The following is a 19,754-nucleotide window of genomic DNA, read 5'->3' as shown; positions in this document are numbered from 1 at the left end:
ACTCACATAAATAAAACAAAAGTTTAAGAATGCAAGAATCAGCACCACATATAGCAATTATACCTACACCAGGTATAGGTCATCTGATCCCACTCACTGAGTTAGCGAGGCGACTCAGTAACGAGTTCAACTTCACCATAACAATTCTTATACCAAATGATGGCTTCCCTCCTTCAAAATCCCAACTCTCTATTCTACAAACTCTCCCAAACACCATTTCTCACCTCTTTCTCTCTCCTGTAGACCTCACTGACCTGCATTCGGATGCCCGAATCAAGACTCGGATAAAACTCACCCTGACTCGGTCTCTCCCAGCGATTCGTGACTCGCTCCGAGTCTTATCCGAGTCAACTCGACTCGTTGCCGTAGTCGTTGATCTTTTTGGGTCCGACATTTGTGATTTGGCCCGAGAAATTGGAATTTTGCCCTACATATTTTTCCTCACTAGTGCATTGGGCTTGTGCTTCGGTTTTTCCATGCAAAATCTCCATAACATGCACACGTGTGAATTTAGAGATATATCTGATCCGGTTCAATTTTGTCCCGGTTCAGTTCCGGTTCATGGTGCTGATTTTCCGGATGCGGCTCAATGTAGGAAAAATGAATCGTACAAGTTTCTCCTTGACATGAAGGAACGTTATTCTAAAGCTGTTGGTATATTGGTTAATAGTTTTTTCAAACTCGAACCGGCTACTTTCAAGTACTTGATGGAAGATTGTCATCAAGATCACGATAAAATTCCACCTGTTTATCCGATTGGACCGATAATTCGGACCGATTTAGAAGGTGATCTCAATGGTTTGAACTACCTAAAATGGTTGGATGAGCAACCAAGTAAGTCTGTTTTGTTTGTGTCATTTGGTAGTGGTGGGAACCTTTCTCATGAGCAAGTTATAGAGTTAGCATTAGGACTTGAGTCAAGTGGTCAAAGATTTTTGTGGGTTGTTAAAACTCCACATGATAAAGCTAATGCTTCTTACTTTAGTATAAATGATTTTGATGACCCACTTGTGTATTTACCACAAGGGTTTTTATGTAGGACCAAAGGGTTAGGTTTAGTTGTTCCTTCTTGGGCTCCCCAAATCCAAATCTTGAGTCATGGCTCGACGGGTGGGTTCGTGACACATTGTGGGTGGAACTCGATCTTAGAGAGTATAGTTCATGGCGTACCCTTAATTGCTTGGCCACTTTATGCTGAACAAAAGTTGAATTCGGTATTATTGGCAGAAGATTTAAAAGTTGCATTAAGAGTGAAACCACATGAGAAGGGGTTGATACAAAGAGATCAAATTGCTCAATATGCACAGTGTTTGATTCAAGGAGAGCAAGGAAAATTATTACGAGATAATATGAGAGCACTGAATCATGAGGCTAACATAGCTTTAAACGAAGATGGGTCATCAAAAGAGTCATTAGGAAAGGTAGTTCAAGCAATGATGAATCACAAGATCATAGGAAATGGTCAAATGGGTGTGCTTAATTAGCTAAATACAACTATTCTATTATGTTAGCAGTGTTTCCTCTTATTAAATGTTATGTTACCTGCACATGCTTTTTTTTATAATTGGGGAACATGTTATTCTCATCAACAACTATGAAGTTGAACTTGTAATATGAGCTGCATTATGATTGTCGAATATACTACCTTTGTACTTTTTTAATTGCAAGTTGAACTTCTTTATGAGTTGCATTTTGGTCAATGTTTATATTGGCCTTGAACCAGCAGCTTTCAAACACTTGATGGAAAAGTGTCATCAAGAAGATAATTTTCTACCGGTTTATCCCATCGGACCGATAATTCGGACAGGTTCAGAAGGTGATCTCAATGGCTTGAGCTATCTAAAATGGTTGAATGAGCAACTAAGTCTATCTGTTTTGTTTGTGTCATTTGGTAGTGTTGGAAACCTCTCTTGTGAGCAGCTTAATTAATGTTAGCATTAGGACTTGAGTCAAGTGGTCAAAGATTTTTTTGGGTTGTCAAAACCCCCACATGATAAAGCTAATGCTTCTTACTTTGGTATGAATGAGTTTTATAACCCGCGTGAGTTCTTACCAAAAGGCAAAAGGGTGAACACCAAAGGGCTAGGTTTAGGCGTGACCTTCTGTATTCCGCATATTGAAAAATTCGGAGTCACAACTCTGTAGGTGAACACCATGGACTATACTCTTCTATGCTTTGTGAGCCATACCTGACACGCTTGTAAAAGAACTTTCTCTTTCTAGACATCTTAGCTTCCGAAATTCATCCTTTTTCTGTATTGAAAGAGCAAAACTGCAAAAGGCACATCATTTCTTCAAAGATTGGAGTACAAACGAAGCTCAACCACAGGAAATCCTTACCCTGTTTCCAAAACCACCTATTATCCACTCGAATTTATCGGAAATTTGACATAAGCTAATGTTCTACACATGATGTCCACGTATTGCTCTAATATTCGTTAACCGTACGGCCAGACATACAAAAATCATGGCTGCATTTCATAAGATACCTTACAATATAAATACAGGTGGACTTCAGGTAATGCAGAGCACGATTTCAAGATTATGAGGTTGGCTCCAAAATTGCCTGCTCGTGCCAGACACCATTCAGATTAGACTGCCAAAGCTTGACCAGCCCATCACCCCCAGTGCTGGCCAATGTCATTCCACTCATGTCCCATTCCATTTGCCATACCTATTTTCACAAAAGAGCCACACATCACTCAGCAGTTCCACAAAAGAGAGTGTTTCAAAGATGCATCGTTCAAGGATAACGGAAACATTTAGCCTAATTGCTCAATAGAAGTGGCAAACTTTACTCGAATCATTTAACCGAGTTTCAATGGTGTACTACATTGCTACTTAAAGATTGTTTGGCTTCATTATCCATTTACTCGTATCAAAGTTCCTTCTAACCACTGATTAAGGATCCTGCCTGAAACATTACCTTAGAAACTAACACTTTTCTTGGAGTGCGATCATAAATTGAAAGGTAGGGGATGGAAGGAGACAGAGAGCGAAGAAAAGGAAGGGAAGAGTGACACTTCCAATACTGGTTTTGCATAATTTAACATTTTTGCAAAACATGGCAATAGGAAGGACTTGGTTAATTAAGAGGAAAAGTAAAATGAATCTTTCCAATTTCCTCTCCTTCCCTTCCCTTCTCCCATGTTATTATATCCAAACCAGGGAAAATGAATTGCTCCCTTTCCTTGCAAATTCCCTATCAAAACACACACTAATTATAAAGTAAATAGATTGCCGTCATACCTCTCCCTGGTGACCTGGAAGCAAAGCAATCTTCTTAACTGAGAGATGTCCATCAACATCAGGGTGCAAACCAACATGCCATATTGCTATACCCTTCTCAATAGCGATAGATATTGTTTCATACGGCCTGTAAGTGCACATTTAGCAGAAATTCAGTTATTCTTAAAACAAAAGAGTCTGACACATTGTTCTCTCTTTTTACCAAAATAAACAAGTGATCAGTGGCAATTAATATGCTACAGTCATGGATAAGAAAACTGCCAAAGTCACTCTGCAAGATCATAGATAGGATGCCTCACACAGAAAGGGCCACTCAACCAACAATCAGGACATATGATCTTTAAGTAGGATAAGAAAAGAAACGAATGTGGGTGACGGCTACCTGCAAATATTGGGAGCCCATGCAACAGCATACACCGGATCACCACTGTTTTCAGGTAATGCCAACTCGGCAACAGAAAGCCACCTTTGATGCAATTGATCAAACTCCCAGACCTGAAATCACTAGCATATAATTGATTTGGTTAAGCAGGCTAGGTCTTCATCAATTTTTAAGGCCGATAAAGGCGATAATAGCATAATTGCCAAGGCACAGTTGGCATGCCATAGCCATACACTCAGGTTGGTTTCCTCTGCAAATAAAGTTATAAACTAGGTTCAGATAAAGTTTCGCTTTACATGGTTTTCATGTACTTTTATATATTAGTATTTCAGCACCCTCCAGCCACCCCCAAAAAAAAAAAGTGAACGAGAAATTGAAAAAGAGAATCTGCAACAAAAACGTAATACTAAGAATTGTGAGTTTAGTCTAATGTAATAATATGATCTAAGTTGCAAGTGGCCTCCGCATCACCCGAACAAACAACGGTAACCAAAACACCCACTATGGACTGTATCACTGATTGTATCTTAGGGAAGTCACTTGTATGTAGCCTACCTTTAACCACTCTTCAAATTTAATGTAAATTATCCCTATCTATCTAGATTGCTCACAGTTTGCAATTGTCAATTTCCTTGGGGTCAACTCTTCAAGGTCACCCCAACTACTTTATATACTTTTGCATGATGACCATCAACACAGCATTAGAAAGAGCAGTATCGATAACACAAAAATAAGACAGAGAGAGAGGAGAGGGAGGGAGAAAGATATCATTAGTATAACAAAGGGCGGTGACAGCAACCACACACAATGAGAAGTGGCAGAAAAGGGGGAATCGGATATACTCTCTCTTTATACAAGACCACGATAACATAAATAAATAATACAGCTGAAAATGCTATAAGAGCGGCCTGTGAACCTGCTAGATGAGCCTATCATCCCACTGCAGCATTAAGTGCAGATCAGGTCATCACTCGTCACAAAGTTCCACAAACACCAGGTGCATGAATATGAAGATGAAAAGTTGGCAAACACATATCAGATGCAACTGTACCTTGGAAGAATTGAGCTCTGGAATATCTGAATTGAACCCTAGAACAAAGCTCAACTGCTGGCTTTCACCTCTTTGTGGAATCCAAGAAATGGATGCTGATACGCATGAAACTTTCGCAAATTTAGATATTGAATCGATGACATTTTGGAATTCGGCCTATGCAATTTAACATTAAGAGTTTGTTAATTAGAACTCTGACCTTGTATTCAAATTCATGAAGATAACTGCAAAAAGAACCTACTATAACAGATTCTCTTACTAAATGAAAGCTCGAAGCTAAGTAGTCATCATGGTAATGCATTAGCATAATATAAATTCATGCAGTAAAATACCTGAAGTTGCCAAGTGTTCAATTCTAAGGGATTCTGGAGCTCAAACACCTTGACATACCCATCTGAATATGCAGCAACCTACAAGTAAAGGTATACAAGACCAAAGAATAAATTCAGAGAAGTTCAACACGCATAAAAAATTAACAAAATTAGTAAGTAGGTTACAGTAAACTAAAAGGCTCAGACAGATGGTTACACTTACCAACTTCAAACAAGTTGAAGAGCCTCCAAATTGAACATCCAGCACACGAGCACTTTTATTCTGAAACTTGGTACAGAGTTTCCACTGAAGAGATTTCCCATCTGGATAGAAAGGGGAGGCACAAAAGTTCAAGATTTAGATCATTGAAAAACTGAGGGCAAATACAACACCCTTAACAAATCCAAAATAGAGAGTCTTACTACTTAGCAAGGTTTGCATTGAGATTCTCTGGAAAGAATCCATAGGATTGGATCAACAAGTTTGATCTTAGGTGCTTTTATTCCAAAACTACCTTCCTATTTAGGACGTAAACTATTTACATAAATCTGAATTAATCTAAACTTATTAACTATTTGGGACCTATTGTAGTTGTAAAATGAAAATGATGGAGCTTATGAGAGCGTATTTGAATTTATTATTTCTAACATAATTTATAGCAAGTTAAACAAATTACAGCCTGAAATTTGGCAGAATCCTCCCGTAGTACCTTTACACATAACATAAATATCACTTAAATTTTCCTGGAACTGATCTCAAAAGCCGGATCCTTGGAAGCATTATATCCAAGCTCTGTAAGTAGCATAAAGGGAACAAACATGTAGAAGTACAATATATTTGCTCTTGCTATTACTTATTCATCTACATAAAGGTTGGAGCCGCCATTGTTCTAGCTGAAAGCTTACACAGCCTATACTAAAAAACAAAGCCCGTAACTAGTTTTCACAACTAATTCTTTCTCCAGGATGTACAGTCCAGAAACTATTCAAAAGGGCAAGAAAAACCTAAACCACAACAATAGCAAATAAATAATTTTAATTAACTTAATACAATGTGCATAATGATTTCTCAGTAAAAATTCAATAACAATTTGAGTTACCTTCTGCAACTTCTTCCCACAATGACAAAGTACCATCATCCAAAAGACAGGCGACAGCGTCTCCGTACTCTGGAGGAACCCATACCACCTTCACAACACTACCATTATGTACCTAAAATCACAATCTAATGTCATGTCAAATAAAAGTTACATCATGCAACTTCAGCAGCTTCAATGAAGTAAATAGCCTCCACACCAACTTAATTCCCAAATACATCAACATTTAAGTGACTCCAAATTCCAAATAATCACTTTACACCCACATTGATCTAAACTAAAGCATAATTCGAAATTACATCAAAATTCCCGATCTTCATGATTGTTAAGGAAGCATCCATCATAAACTCATAAACTCATAATCTCAATTTTATCTAAAATACTTACATGTGTAATTAATTTCACACTGAAAATTACAGCAAACAAGCATTAGAAAAAGAAAGAATAAACAGCAATTAAAAAGATAATCTTTCATATAATCCAATGTTCCATACAAAATGAATATGTACCCAAAAATAAACAAAATAGAAACAATCAATTGGAAGAAACAAAAGGGGCACACCTGAAACGAGGAGGAAGGAGAGAATGAAGAGGAAGAAGCAGGATCAGGAGAATCGAAGATAGAGAGGTAGCCATTAATGGAAGCAGAAGCTAATCTTTGAGCGCTGTAATTCCAAGCTGAGCAAACTGTTCCTCGCTCCAATGTCGCCAACTTTCTCTCCATTTTTCTCTCTCCTATTTCTTGTCTCTTTCCTTGGCTACTATGAGCACTGTCAACTGTGTAGGGTTTAACTTCCCGCTCCTCTCTACTGCTGTTCCTCTTTCTCCACCTTCTCCGACTGAATGGAGTATTTCTTTTTAACCACCCTTCTTCTTTTGAAATGAGCGACTAAGGGCTGGGAGGGCGGCTAATCGAACGAATCGATCGCGAGTGATATCCTGCTCGGCTCGACTCGGCTCGAAAACTCAAAAATTTACTCGATTTAATTTGAAAACTCGTTAATTTTGTTAAGCCCTTGCTCAATTCGTGTCCGTGCTAGTTAATCTTTTTGCAACTCGATTAGAAACATGACTCGACTCAAGCTCGATTAGCTCGGTTCGACTGCTCGCTAGCTCGTTCAAAGTAAATAATATAAGGTTGCGTTTGGATATCCATATTTCATTTTAAACCGTACAATTCAAATTCATAATCTCAATTTCTGGAATTCAATACCAAGTCCAATGTTTGGGAAACTTAAGAATTTCAAATTCTAACAAGCTGTTTGGGAATTCATAGAATTTCAAATCTTGAATTTCAAATTCAAATATTGTTTGGCAAACCAAGCTAAAGTTTAGAATTGCAATTCGATCCTACAACCAACGAAATAAAACTACTAATCACTAATATATAATAATATTCAGTCTAACTTTTGCTCCTCCGATAGATGTTTTAGCATATCGAACTCATTCATCGGCCCGTTCACAAACCTATTGACACCATGAAGCACTTGTTGACCCGAAAGCCCAAAAAACACTATAGACTACATCGTAGATCTCTTGGAAACTCGGTTTCGGAGGGCCTTGCGCTTTACTCACATACTCTTTGAGATAATCCGCAAAACTACTAACAACATCCGCTAGACGATCTCTCTTAAGCTTCTCGTTTGAACCTCCAGAAGAAGTCTCCGCTGTACTCCGTCCTTCAGTTCAATCTCTCTTAAGCTTCTCGTGTTGCTCATCCCCATCACTGGTGGCTCTATCCAAAGCAAACAAAGTAACTATATCGTCCCAATTATTAATACACCTGTTCAAGTATGCAGAGACATTAGGATTTTCATGTACGTTAAAGAACAAAATAGAGCATATATTGCACCAAAGAAAATAAGTTATATGCTAAATTTTGTAGTCATTTTATACAATATAACCATCTGGAAAACCAAAGAAAAATGATAAGCTTAAATTTTATTCATTTGATAATGCAAGAAAATTCATTCATGTTTCTGTTTACTCGTGTACGCAATTGGCTAATCCCATATTCTTGATTTATATTTACAACGTTCTTATAATTCCTACGAATTATATCTAAATCTCTATACATAGAGCAAGGGCTTAGCAGATTTTGGGTGGTAGTATTTACAATTGCAAGGGCTTAATAAGTTGAATCAAGAACAATCATGTCTATTAAGTTTAGTTCAGATAAGTTTAAGGTTATTTAGGTGAAGAGAACGCACCCTTAGAAAATAGCATGTAGTTAATTTTATAACTACTTCCTCTGTTTTCACTTAGATGTTACACTTTTCAAATCACAAACTCCTAGGTAATTTTTGGAGAGGAGAGAGATCGAGAGAATGAAAAACAAAAGGGTCTCATACTACTGCTTTGACAACTAACCTCTAACAATAAAAATGCATGTTTTAAGATTTGAACCCACAACATCTTTTTTGATATGCTAATGCACTAACCAACTAGAAGTACACTACAATAGTCATGTTGGTCTTTATGAAAGAAAAAATCATTTCAAGATGAAATATTATTTTTATTTTTGAATAATTCAAATATACATTGGTGAATAATCCGAGACGTATACCCCGAACATAAAAACTAGTTTAACCTAAAAAATCATAAAAAGTTGAAATGAACCAACCCCACCCCAACCCCCCAAGTTACAATAGTTTTACCGTCCCTGAAGAAGGGAATTATCATAAATAACCTGTAGTATTTTGGTGGCAATCACCGGCGGTCACTTAAAAATCCCGCTGGCTCCTAGCACTACAATTACAATAACAAGCAGGAGGTGTGAAACAGAGAAGCTATCTAAACCCCAGATTTTAATGGCACTCAATTGCATTTTCTATGTTCATACTACTTCAATCCCAACTTCACTCATTCCTTCAATTCCTTCATATTCCCTTCAAATTCCACCCTCCTCATTTCTCAAAATCAAGGAAAATAGCAAATTCAACTCCATCAATAATGGCAGCAGTTTTACAATAACAAGTAGAAGAAGAAACAGACAAGTTATTGTCTATGGTTTTTTACCTGTAGACCCATGGGCACCCAACATTGATTCACAAAGCATTGCTTCTCAACTCTTCGCTTTCTCTCTCTTCCCTTATTTGGGTTTTCTCTACTTCATCACCAAATCTAAAACCGCCCCAAAACTCACTCTTTTTGGGTTCTATTTCTTGCTTGCATTTGTGGGTGCTACTAGTAAGTTTCTTCTTCTGTTTAATCTTCATTTTCTTGAATATATGTTGTTGTTTGTTTAATATTGTGAAAAGGGTTTTATTTTTCAGTGCTTTTTAGTTAGGTTTTTGTGGGTATGTTATATTTTCCTTGCTGGAATTATGGGGAATATGGCATTTTTGATGTTTGTAAATTTAGGGTTTTTGCTGTTAATTTTGCTCCTTATTGAAACTCATTATATGTGGCAAATCTTAATGAAATTAGGTGGTTTTTTAGTTTATTTTTGCTTTTGTTTTGATAAGTTTAGAGAAGCTAGGATGATTGTTGAGGGAACTTGAAACTGAAGGGTGCTTCTGGATAAAAAGGAATTTGATCAAGAATGCACGAAATCGAGGAAGAAGAGTTACCTACTTACTTATTGGGTTGTGGTGGATTATCTTGTTTAGGATTTCTTGCAGATTACCACATTCTAGCAATTGGTTTGAGTTGAGATATGTGACTTTTGTGATTACAAGAGTATGGGATCAGGAAAAAGTATATTATCGTCAGAGATGCCTATACATTGTATAATGAAGGGGGAATCTGATCCCCTTTGTGGTCCTTAGAAGAAAGTTCAGATTCCTTATGCACTGTAGAAAAGGCAGTCATTCTGCGTTTAGATAGCGTAAGGCTAGGAATCCTAGCAAGCACAATACATTAAGGTCCTTTATAACATCACTCAACCGGGATCTTGAGTTAGTGCAATAAGTGATTTACAATCTTCATCTATTGTATTAAAACCCCTCTTAGGTCCAGGAGAACATGAATGCCTCACAGTCCAAGTGCCATGAGGCAACTCTAGATGAAGTGCAGCTGAGGTCAATATTCAGGGGACATGATATCAATGGTGATGGCCACTTGAATAAGGAAGAACTGAAAGAAGCCTTTCGGAGGCTTGGTGCATTTGTGCCTAGTTGGAGAGCTGATCGTGCCATCTATTACACTGATATTGATATTGATGGAGTCATAAATGAAGAGGAGATCGATCACCTTGTGGCTTATGCCTTGGAATGTGGTTATACACTTGATTGAGACTATGTACTAGTTCTGAGCATTCTATATAGTATATATACAAGATTTATCAAAGAATAAGAAAACAACCATATATATGTAATCTTTATCTCGATGACCTATAGCTGTAGTTCCGTGTAGTTTGCTAGCTTCTGTTGTGATTAAATTATTATATAAAATCTCTTATGTTTCTACAATAGTTCATTGTCCCCCCTTGAATATCATTAGTGGTTGGTTGCCATCTTTGTATGAGCATTTGATTTGACAAGTGTTCTGAGGATATATATATATCTTTTGTCTTTCTGCTCAGAGCATTCTGGTATTTCAAATATGAATGGCAGAAATTGTATCCAGCTTCACTATTTCACCACTTTCCAGAGGCAATTATAGCCTTTTAGTTTTCAAACCCAAATCTCTTTGATGTGTATATCAGAAAAACTGGCTGATGAGACAAAAATTCTAATACAAAATACAAACGGGACTTGGAGTGCCACAGGTTAGATTCTAAGAGGAAGAGTTACATCCCTCTTGATTGTCTTTCAGACACTGCTTCTATACATATGTCCACGGGCTACCAGTCAGGTCTTAATAGTAGAACTTGTGGCTTTTGACAGGGCCATGGGGGTTAAAGGTCTTCGCATGTTTGTTGATTGTTTGTGTGCTTATTTGGAAATCGAGGGAACATTCTTCAGGTGTTCATAGATGAGTATCACTGACCTTGGCAAGGGGTTTTTTTTTTTTTTTTTGGGGGGGGGGGGGGGAAGTTAGAACCTTCATATGGCTTTTCTTGGCTGAATTAAGTCTCATATCATCATGATCTTGGTGGCCATAACATGTTAAACCTGGATACTGGAGAGTGGAGCCTGCTGGTAAGTTGCTTCGAAATTTTATTTGTGTGCTTCACTGACCCTTTGACCTATCTGAGATAGTTTTGTATCTAGTGAATTTGATGATCCTAGAATCATTAGTACTTGAGAGGATTTTTGTCCAATTTCGATTAGAGCTGGTAAATGGATCGTGTCGTGTCAAATTCGTGTCGGGTCCATTGGTAAATGGGTTGAAAACCCTCAACTCTAACTCGATCTGTTTATTCAAAAGGTCAACAAGACTAAACCCTCACGCGACCCATTTATTGAATGGTTTACCCGATCCGTTTATTGACCCATTTATCAAGCGTGCATATGTACATAAGATAAACAGATGTACGTCATATATTTCTTAACCTACGTCTTATATACTAATATCATACCGAAATAAACCAAATCGGACAATTAAAGAATAAATCTTATATATTAACTCAAACAATATTGATAGTAGAATAGTAATTAAACGGGTTGTCGTGTCGGATTCATGTTAAAAATGCTCAACCGTTCGTGTCGGGTCAACTGCTCCCTGAAAGTGTTTCATGTATGTGAGTCATGAACTTAACAATAGGTTCACTAGAGCTTATTTGGGTAAAGTGAATCTGTGAGGACCATAAAAGGCTGTATGATAGACCTCTTTCTAGTGTGTACTTCTCCTTTTATTGCCAGAGATGAAGGGTAGACAATTTGAAGATTTTGTCAAGGTCCAAACTCTAGATATTATTGGTTTTATTATAAGACGGCAAGCGGAAGCAAATAGCAAAATATGGGACAAATATAAGATGCAAAAACAAGAAGTACCGACAAATGCCAAATATATGTGGAAAACCCTTTCCTTGGAAGTAGAGTAAATACCCTTATCTCAAGAACTCTTATCAATCAACAATCATTGGTTATCATTCAATCTCCAGTCTCCCTTGACTGTGAAACACAAAACACTTATCTCAAGAACACTTAACAAGCTTCCTAAGAGTGTTTGTGATCATCGGTTTACATAAATTAGTGACCCAGCTGTATTTATATAGATTATAGAACCCCTTCTGAAAGAAGGATATATTCTAGACTCTTCCTAGGCCTCAAAATCAATAAGTACAGGAAACTGATATTCTATATTCTTAAAATAATTGACAATTAATAAGGAAATATTATATCCAAGAATCTTAAACAAACTAGATCAAAGAAATTAAGTCTAAGTCGAATGCTGAAACACGGAAAAGTTTCACGGTACAATATTACACAGCTGTGTAAATATTTTGTTCTCTCTACTTAGAATACAAGGCTTTGTGGTTCCATCCACTTTTCTGTCATTTTTCTTCAACTTCACTTTGTAGTCTTTCATAACTCGGACAAAGAACTGGCACATGTCCTCACACTCTCATGTTGGACTTTTGGGCTTTCAAACAAAACACTTGCGTGAACTTTTGTCTGTTGATCTATTCCATTTTTCACTTAGTCCTAGCGGAAGTTCAAGATCTTCTTTATTACATAGTTCAGCTACTCGTTCAATTTAATTTGATTCGACCTTTTCCTGATTTAATTTTACTAATTGTCCGTTGTTTGATTTTGCTGCTCTTTCTTCCTCATTGGCAGTTCCTGCTGGGATCTATGGTAAGTGACTTCATCAAGTTTAACTGATAATTTTTTTATGTTCTTTTAAGGAGACTATTTTGGATTGATGCCTGAATTCTAGTAAGTTGTTTCTGGTAGCAAAGGTACACTATGGAACTTCCCTCTCTAATGTGGACTGGTTGCATGGTGGGGCTGAGTCTCTGCTCACTCTGACAAACTTATTCATTGTGCTGGGATTAAGAAAAGCTTTGAGGGAACCTACAAATTCAGAAGAGAACCAATCTGCTGAAGTTACAGGTTCAAAAGACGAAAATTCTTCCTCATAGGTATTCTTTGTCTTGTCGTGCTTGCCAAATTTGGTTGATAACAGTGTTCTATTTTCTCAGGCTAGATTGTGCTTTAAGTATTTAGCATATTACATTTGCAGATGTTCTATTTATGCCTTCTGCTGCAGCAACTAATGAATTTCAAGATTAATGTCATCGCATCTGTCAAATGTAGCTGCATGGAGCATCTTGTAAACATCTTTTGCTGGGAAAATGGGGTTTTCCTGAGCTCACTTGGTTGTAATGTCTTTAGCATATTCATATTCCCTATATTACAATTATTTATAATATCTTCCATCTGTTCTCTGCATTCTTCTTCAGGTCATTCTACTTTCTTGCCTGGACTCAATCTTCTATCTAGAGTTCAGTAACCTCCAAATTTGATAGGCAGCAGTATGGTTTTTTTCTATCATCATCTTATTGTTGTTAAGTCTATTACGTTGGTAGGATAATCCATCATGATACTCTTCTAAAATGGTAAAGATGTTATGAAGCCAAATCTTACCATTTGCCAACTTTGAGTTCAGAATTTATGCAGTTCCATTTGCGCACTTACATCAAGCGCTTGCTGTTGGATTGTGGAGAGAAGGTGAAGAGGATTCTTGGCGGAGAAGTAAAAGTATAAGATAATACTTCCTCCGTTTCAAAATAAGTGCAACATTTGCATAGTGTTTACTATTCACAGTTTAAACTTTAATTAGCTTTGGTGATTTACATTTTAGGAAAAACATAGTCATGTGGGATCTTGTTAGATTCGTCTGAATGTGAATTTTTTTAATATCAACTTTTTATAATTTTTACTTATTGATAATTGAAGATATTAACGGTTAAAATAATGCATTGGCAAACGTGAAAACAAGAAGTGTTGCACTTATTTAGAAACAGAGGAAGTATTTACTTACAGGAGATATAAACTTTATCTACTTTCTCAACTAGAGTCCTATCCATTTTGAAAAATATTTAATGTATACCTTTTATTCGGGGGTCCTTTGGCTCTAATATATAAAGATTCTATTTTAAGCCATAGCTCGTGTAATCAATGAAACACCATCTAAGAGAAGTGAAAATGCCTAGATGTACACTAACTTTTCCTACTTTCTTTGGGGTTCTCCAAGCAAATATTATGTCTTCTATTTATTGGTGTTTGCTCTTAATACAAATTTGCAAGTGTTCTTGGCTATGTCTACTCCCTCTCCTTAATGAGCCACAAAGGAACCTGTTTCTTAAAGTTGTAGGGCGTAGCTCATACTTTTACCATTCCTTATTACATGTCATATTAAGAATAATATACATCTGCATAAATTTCTTCATACTTTTACCATCCTTATTACATGTCATATTAAGAATAATATCCATCTGCATAAATTTCCATGTAACAACTATATAATATCGTCACATTGTCCCTAGACACAAACCTCATAGTTAAGGACTCGTCATGGTTTTACCGAATTACCCTTTTATAATAGCATCCTTGCTCCATTACATCTAAGTGGAGGCATATAAGATAATCAGTCATGTTTGGTAAATGTGACAACTTTTCCAGTACATACCAAAATAGTGACTATGAATATTGCTTCCACATGGAAGGAGTATCATCTTAGAATAGAGGTTACTATTAAGGCTGAACCAAATATTAACTGTCTTAGTGTTTAAAATGGCAAAAGAATGCAGCAACATTCACTCTAACTTCATAGTTGATTGAAGTGCTGTTGGATATAACTGAACAATTAAGGGTACTAGAGGGAAAGAAACCTCCCAAAATAAAAAAATCAAAATCGTTGTCAACTAGCATGAAGCTCTTTGCTTGTACCAGCGACCCCTTGTACAATAAGTACAAGCTGTCATTCCTCTATCTTGTTGTATTAGGTATTAACTATTAACTTCGTTTATTTCCTAGACGGTACTTCTATGATCATATACAGGCAATAGTGACTTCATTGTTAACCCTCCCTGGTTGTCTGTCTGGTTAAAGGATACATAGCATGGAAACATCCCCGAAAAGTTGTCAATTGTTGGCATTTCAAGTTGGATGGTTTTCTTGCTGTTGATGGCTATTCTTTAGGTTCAGAGAAGTTGGTGGGAAATGCTTGGTTATCAGACACAAAATTAGGATAGCACTCCCATTGATTTAGTGTGAAATCAATGTCAATCATTGGGGAGTTGGCTCCTGAAGTAGTGGCTGAAATTATATCTGGTATCTCTGATTCAGAATGTTGTCCGTAGTGAACTCCTCCAAAGCTGCTCATGTTACAGGGTGATGTGGAGAAGTAGGTTGATTCCGAGGTGGCAGGTGATTGTATGAACGACTGAGTAATATTGTTATACGGGTAACTATCCTTGAGTGTTGATGATGGCGTAAAACCTAGGTTTTCGGATCCAAATCCTTGTGTAGGAAAAAGAAATCCCGTCTCTTGATTTTCTAGGTTCTGAATGTCAACTCTTAGTCCTGTCTGAAAATTTAATAGCATATCAGGCTGGTGGTGGTATACTGTGATGGGAGCATGGCTCTGTTTGTTGTATGCTTTTTTTTGTGGTGATGTTGGTGCAGACTTTGAACGTGGGGCCAGCGTACAAGTATGAGTCCCTTTGTAGGTGATGTCAAATAGCATGGGATCTTCATCATTCCTCTGCACTTGCTTGGTAGCGTAGCAGCCTTGAAGCTTACGGTACGTGCATCTGTAGTAGCTTCTGTAATTGTAGAAATTTTGCCATTAGCTTCTAATTCTAGCTAAATTTCAACCTTTTTTTTTCTTTTTGTCCTGATTATATATTTTAAATGGTTTGGAAATATTTCTTCCTTTAGGCTTAAAACATGCTGCAGTACTTGTACTCTTGGAAAAGTCTTTAGTCAGGTTTAATATCTGCTTCTCCCATTCTCCGTACAGATTGCATGAGATTTTTTTGAAGTCATCAAATAAAAAGGTTGGTCCACATTAAATTATGCCTATCCCTCTGCTTCTAGAACTCTTGGGACCTTTTTATACATGTTTAACAATTCTTCTGATGGAAATCTTGTCTGGTGCTAATTAATGCATGATCTGATGGGAGTTTTTACCATATTAGTCTTGATAAGCCAAAAGCTAGGAAGGCTTTCTAATTTTTAAACATGATGTAAAAAAAGTTCACACTATATTTTTTTTTGCAATTTTTGGGAAGTGATGAGTATTGTAGAATTTTTGCAAAACAAATAAGGGGTGTTATGGAAGTTCATCGGAACTTTTACCCCCCACTTTTCCCAGAATGACCCAAAATACTAAGGTGATATGCCCTTGGTTATTAATCAGAGGTTTCTCAAAAGCTTACCTAGGATATGTGGCTCCAAGTATATCCTTCTGACCGTACTTCCTCCAGCTATACCCGTCCTCAGGTGGTCCTTCTGTCGTATTCTCAGAGATTGCTTTTACTTGCTCTGTCCAAGTTGGCATCATCTTTCTGCATCAAGCAACCCCAAAAATATTAGAAACTTCTTATGATTTCTCTTTAACCAGTAAATGTACAGTTCTTGAAGCAAATGCATCGAAGTTCAGCTAGAAAAACTTTACCTCTTTTTTGATAAATCTCTGTCATCTTGTTGAGTATAAGAAGCCGGGTTGATATCTTCACTCTTCGGACTTCCAATGACCGAAAGTGGCGATTCAGGCATTGTGCTCGATGGCACTACATGTTGGTGAGACTGTTCCATCAATCCACTCATATTTAGAATCACCAGGGCATTCTGAAAGCAAGAATATATCCTTTCTGCCAACATTCCTTTTGTTTCTTTTGCATGTACCTCTGTACTCATATGAGCTTTTAGCCTTTTAGCTAGCTCAATCCCCTCGGTTAGCTCCCCGGCCAACGAATGTTGCTCGTAATTTCTGCCCGCATTGAGTTCCATTTTCATATAAGATACCGGCTTCTTCTTCTTCTTCTTTTTTATTTTTTCTGGTTTGAAGCACCTGATGTATATCAGACTTTCCCCAGCCAGTTATTATTATTATTTCTCTCTCGACGTAAATTGCATGTTTTTGCTGGTGTTGCAGATTCTATTACGAAACGAAAACTTGCAAGAAGAAGAATATGGTGAAAAGAAGATATCAGGAAATGTTATGTTTGCTCTATTCTTTCTTCTTTTGGTTGAAAAAAACAGCTGAAAACAAAGTGGAAGTTAAACAAACAGTTGAAATATTTGAGGTAGGAGAGAGAAAGTGTAGTGCAGTTTTAATTTGCTCGAAATGGAGTGTGATGATCTTGGTTTTAAAGGATGATTTAGAAGTGGTAAGAGAGAGAATTTGACTAGTAAACGATTATTTGACAAATAATTTGTCTGTAGAAGACTAGTCTATGGTCAAAATATCAATCAAAGTATAGAAGAAGGAATGAATTGAGTTGAAGTATTTAGTGCTGACTAATTCAAACCTTGTTCTGATTGGTCCATTATTGGGAAGAATAGATTAAGTTGGAAAATAAAGGGTAAAAATATGAGGGCTTGGACTCTTTCAAACTTATGTTTACGCGTATTTTTTAATAATATTTTTCTTGGTTTACTGGAAATTTTGTTGCATCTAACAATGATTAGGACATTACTTTATATAGACGTGGGCAGGGAATCTTTTCAAGTCATAATACAGTTCAATTGTTATTTACTTATATAAGTAAGCAAATTCTGCTGTGTTTTCCCAAAAATTTATGGTGCTTCTAGAACTCATATGATTTTTCGTCTTTCATGTTTTTCTTTGGGTGGTTTCTGACTTTGTTATACTGTACTTGTGAAATAGGAACACATTTTTTTTTTGAGTTGGATGCGACGTTACTTTTTGATCCTTCAAATCTCGACTCATTTTGATCATTGTGGATTAGAATTTACACCAAGTGTTTCATACTCATTTTTATCATTGTGGATTAGAGTTCACACCAAGTGTTTCATAGTTCACTCACCCATAGAGAACATGAGAAGGGTTTAGATCGGCATTAGACGGTTAGTGTTACCTTAATATAAGCTAGGGATGGCAGTGGGCCGGGTTAAGTAGGAGACCCGCCCCATCCCCGCCCATGGGTCTAGGTTTGGCGGAGATGGGGTGGGGATTAAAATTGTATCCGCAATGGGTGGTGGAGCGGGTATGGATTTTATGTTATACCCCCCCGCCTGCCCAACCCTGTCTCGCATATTTATTATTAAAATTCTATTTATATACATATATTTACTAATGTATTTGAAGACACTTTTGAAATGTAATAAAACATTTGTCTTTGTTAATGTATTTTAACTTTTCTTTTACTATATTATATTGTGGTTTTGTGAAGTAGACAACTATAATGGGCTTATGGTAGATTTTTTGGTGGATTTTTTGCGAGGATGAAATGGGTATGACGTGGGTGCGGGGGTGGGGCAGGGGTGGGTCTAGAATTTCCCCCCGCAATGGGTGGTGGGGCGGGGATGGGATGAGAATTTAATGCGGCTGCGGGTGTGGGGTACCATTCTCCGCACCCGTCCCGCCCCGCCCAATTGCCATCCCTACTTATTAATGGAAGCCTTTGGAGCTATTTCGGCGTTCAAAAGCTATAAAAGGCATTTTAAGCGTATGGATAAGATTTTAACCATTCAAGAATCATCTCAAGACATCTAGAGGCTATCAAGGAGGTCCTAATTTTAAATGTTGTTGTGTCTGGAAAAACCTAAAGTTTGTCTCTAACTAAATTTGTAGGTTATAATGTATGCTTTGGGTTCTCTCTGGGTCATAACGAACAAACTTAATCTTGTGCATCATAAGGTAATAGGAGATCATTTTAATATATCCATGAGTTGGAACCACCGTATGGTGGAGAAAGGAGGCTTTTGAGTCTATTATAGGTTGAAAGTGAAATACACAAAATAAGTTGAATAGATACTCTCGATCAATGATGAGAGTCCCAAGTCTAGAGATGGCACTAGATAGGATTTAGATAGGGTCCTTTTGGATTCAGACTTATATCCTTTTTTTAGTCAAGGATTCAAATTTTACCCGGATCCATTGGATAATAAGAATGAGGATCCAGATCTGTGTGGGTCCTAAACAGATTCAAAACGAATCATTGCCTATTTTTTCAAATTATTAAAAATTTTAAATAATAAAGCCATCTAATAACCACCAAAAAGTACATTGAATTTATGAAAAATAACCATTGTCACTATTTACAACTATTCAATTATCAATTTGTAGATTAATCAACTATTTCTGGAAAAAAAACAATTATTGATCAACCTAATTTTTGAACGCAATTATCCAGGAAACTCGCACAAAAATCGTACATTAATCAGAACCATAATTAGGAATTCAAGCAAAAATTTGTTTCACATGTAATAACTAATATTATGATAATATAATATTAAATAATTATATTATTATAAAAACGGGTATACGCATCTAGGTCTTGATCCTTTTTTAAAGGGGAATCCACATCCTACCTGGATCCATAAGGCCAAAATTTGAGGATGCAGATCCGTCAAAATGCATATGGATTCGGGTAGAGTTCATTATTCATTGGCCACTCTCGGGCGCTTCGTACTATCTGAATTGCCCCATAATGACCACCAAACGATCCATTTATGATTTTGTAGTGCAGCCACGGAATGGCCCCGAAACGGTCGTAAAAGTTGTTCTTAGACCTGTTCAAAGTCATTTAACTCCTTAATATACCATTCAGTGTCCGCTCGAGGCATCCCACTACATTC

The 19,754-nt window shown here is 36.9% G+C and overlaps 4 protein-coding genes across 5 annotated transcripts; 2 read left to right on the top strand and 2 right to left on the bottom strand.

Moving 5' to 3' along the window:
* Window positions 1-1,661, top strand: LOC104892182 (hydroquinone glucosyltransferase). Its single transcript, XM_010678022.3, has one exon. The coding sequence runs from the start codon at window positions 30-32 to the stop codon at window positions 1,482-1,484; it is 1,455 nt and encodes a 484-aa protein (XP_010676324.1). The 5' UTR covers window positions 1-29; the 3' UTR covers window positions 1,485-1,661.
* Window positions 1,662-2,233: 572 nt separating this feature from the next.
* LOC104892181 (protein SEH1) lies at window positions 2,234-6,994 on the bottom strand. Its single transcript, XM_010678021.4, has 8 exons — window positions 6,653-6,994; window positions 6,094-6,205; window positions 5,217-5,317; window positions 5,015-5,092; window positions 4,683-4,838; window positions 3,632-3,744; window positions 3,250-3,376; window positions 2,234-2,674 (listed from the first exon to the last, which is right to left on the bottom strand). The coding sequence occupies exons 1-8, from the start codon at window positions 6,812-6,814 to the stop codon at window positions 2,543-2,545; spliced, it is 981 nt and encodes a 326-aa protein (XP_010676323.1). The 5' UTR covers window positions 6,815-6,994; the 3' UTR covers window positions 2,234-2,542.
* A 1,740-nt stretch (window positions 6,995-8,734) lies between these two features.
* LOC104892180 (hypothetical protein) lies at window positions 8,735-13,373 on the top strand. 2 transcript variants are annotated; one of them, XM_010678020.4, is made up of 4 exons: window positions 8,735-9,279; window positions 12,759-12,776; window positions 12,876-13,063; window positions 13,149-13,373. In XM_010678020.4, the coding sequence occupies exons 1-3, from the start codon at window positions 8,901-8,903 to the stop codon at window positions 13,061-13,063; spliced, it is 585 nt and encodes a 194-aa protein (XP_010676322.1). In that variant the 5' UTR covers window positions 8,735-8,900; the 3' UTR covers window positions 13,149-13,373. The 2 variants fall into 2 exon arrangements, with proteins under 2 accessions (XP_010676322.1, XP_010676320.1); XM_010678018.4 differs by having other exon boundaries at window positions 8,739-9,279; window positions 13,165-13,373.
* Window positions 13,374-14,339: 966 nt separating this feature from the next.
* LOC104892178 (probable WRKY transcription factor 41) lies at window positions 14,340-17,598 on the bottom strand. Its single transcript, XM_010678017.4, has 3 exons — window positions 16,606-17,598; window positions 16,367-16,495; window positions 14,340-15,751 (listed from the first exon to the last, which is right to left on the bottom strand). The coding sequence occupies exons 1-3, from the start codon at window positions 16,944-16,946 to the stop codon at window positions 15,115-15,117; spliced, it is 1,107 nt and encodes a 368-aa protein (XP_010676319.1). The 5' UTR covers window positions 16,947-17,598; the 3' UTR covers window positions 14,340-15,114.
* Window positions 17,599-19,754: the final 2,156 nt, after the last annotated feature.

The sequence above is a fragment of the Beta vulgaris genome, chromosome 5 (assembly GCF_026745355.1).
Source record: "Beta vulgaris subsp. vulgaris cultivar EL10 chromosome 5, EL10.2, whole genome shotgun sequence".
Taxonomy (NCBI): Eukaryota; Viridiplantae; Streptophyta; class Magnoliopsida; order Caryophyllales; family Amaranthaceae; genus Beta; species Beta vulgaris.
Note: the sequence above shows the minus strand (reverse complement) of the source record. Positions and strands in the feature narration are given on the sequence as shown.

Bases quoted from the DNA above. Each gene is read 5' to 3' on its own strand.
- LOC104892181 (XM_010678021.4), bottom strand. From the start codon at position 6,814: ATGGAGAGAAAGTTGGCGACATTGGAGCGAGGAACAGTTTGCTCAGCT. The intron at 3,377-3,631 runs GTAGCCGTCACC...GTGCACTTACAG, and splicing joins TGGGCTCCCAATATTTGCAG to GCCGTATGAAACAATATCTA. The intron at 2,675-3,249 runs GTATGACGGCAA...TTGTGAAAATAG, and splicing joins TTCCAGGTCACCAGGGAGAG to GTATGGCAAATGGAATGGGA.
- LOC104892182 (XM_010678022.3), top strand. From the start codon at position 30: ATGCAAGAATCAGCACCACATATAGCAATTATACCTACACCAGGTATA.
- LOC104892178 (XM_010678017.4), bottom strand. From the start codon at position 16,946: ATGAAAATGGAACTCAATGCGGGCAGAAATTACGAGCAACATTCGTTG. The intron at 16,496-16,605 runs GTAAAGTTTTTC...TGCTTGATGCAG, and splicing joins AGAGATTTATCAAAAAAGAG to AAAGATGATGCCAACTTGGA. The intron at 15,752-16,366 runs GTAAGCTTTTGA...CTACAATTACAG, and splicing joins CTTGGAGCCACATATCCTAG to AAGCTACTACAGATGCACGT.
- LOC104892180 (XM_010678020.4), top strand. From the start codon at position 8,901: ATGGCACTCAATTGCATTTTCTATGTTCATACTACTTCAATCCCAACT.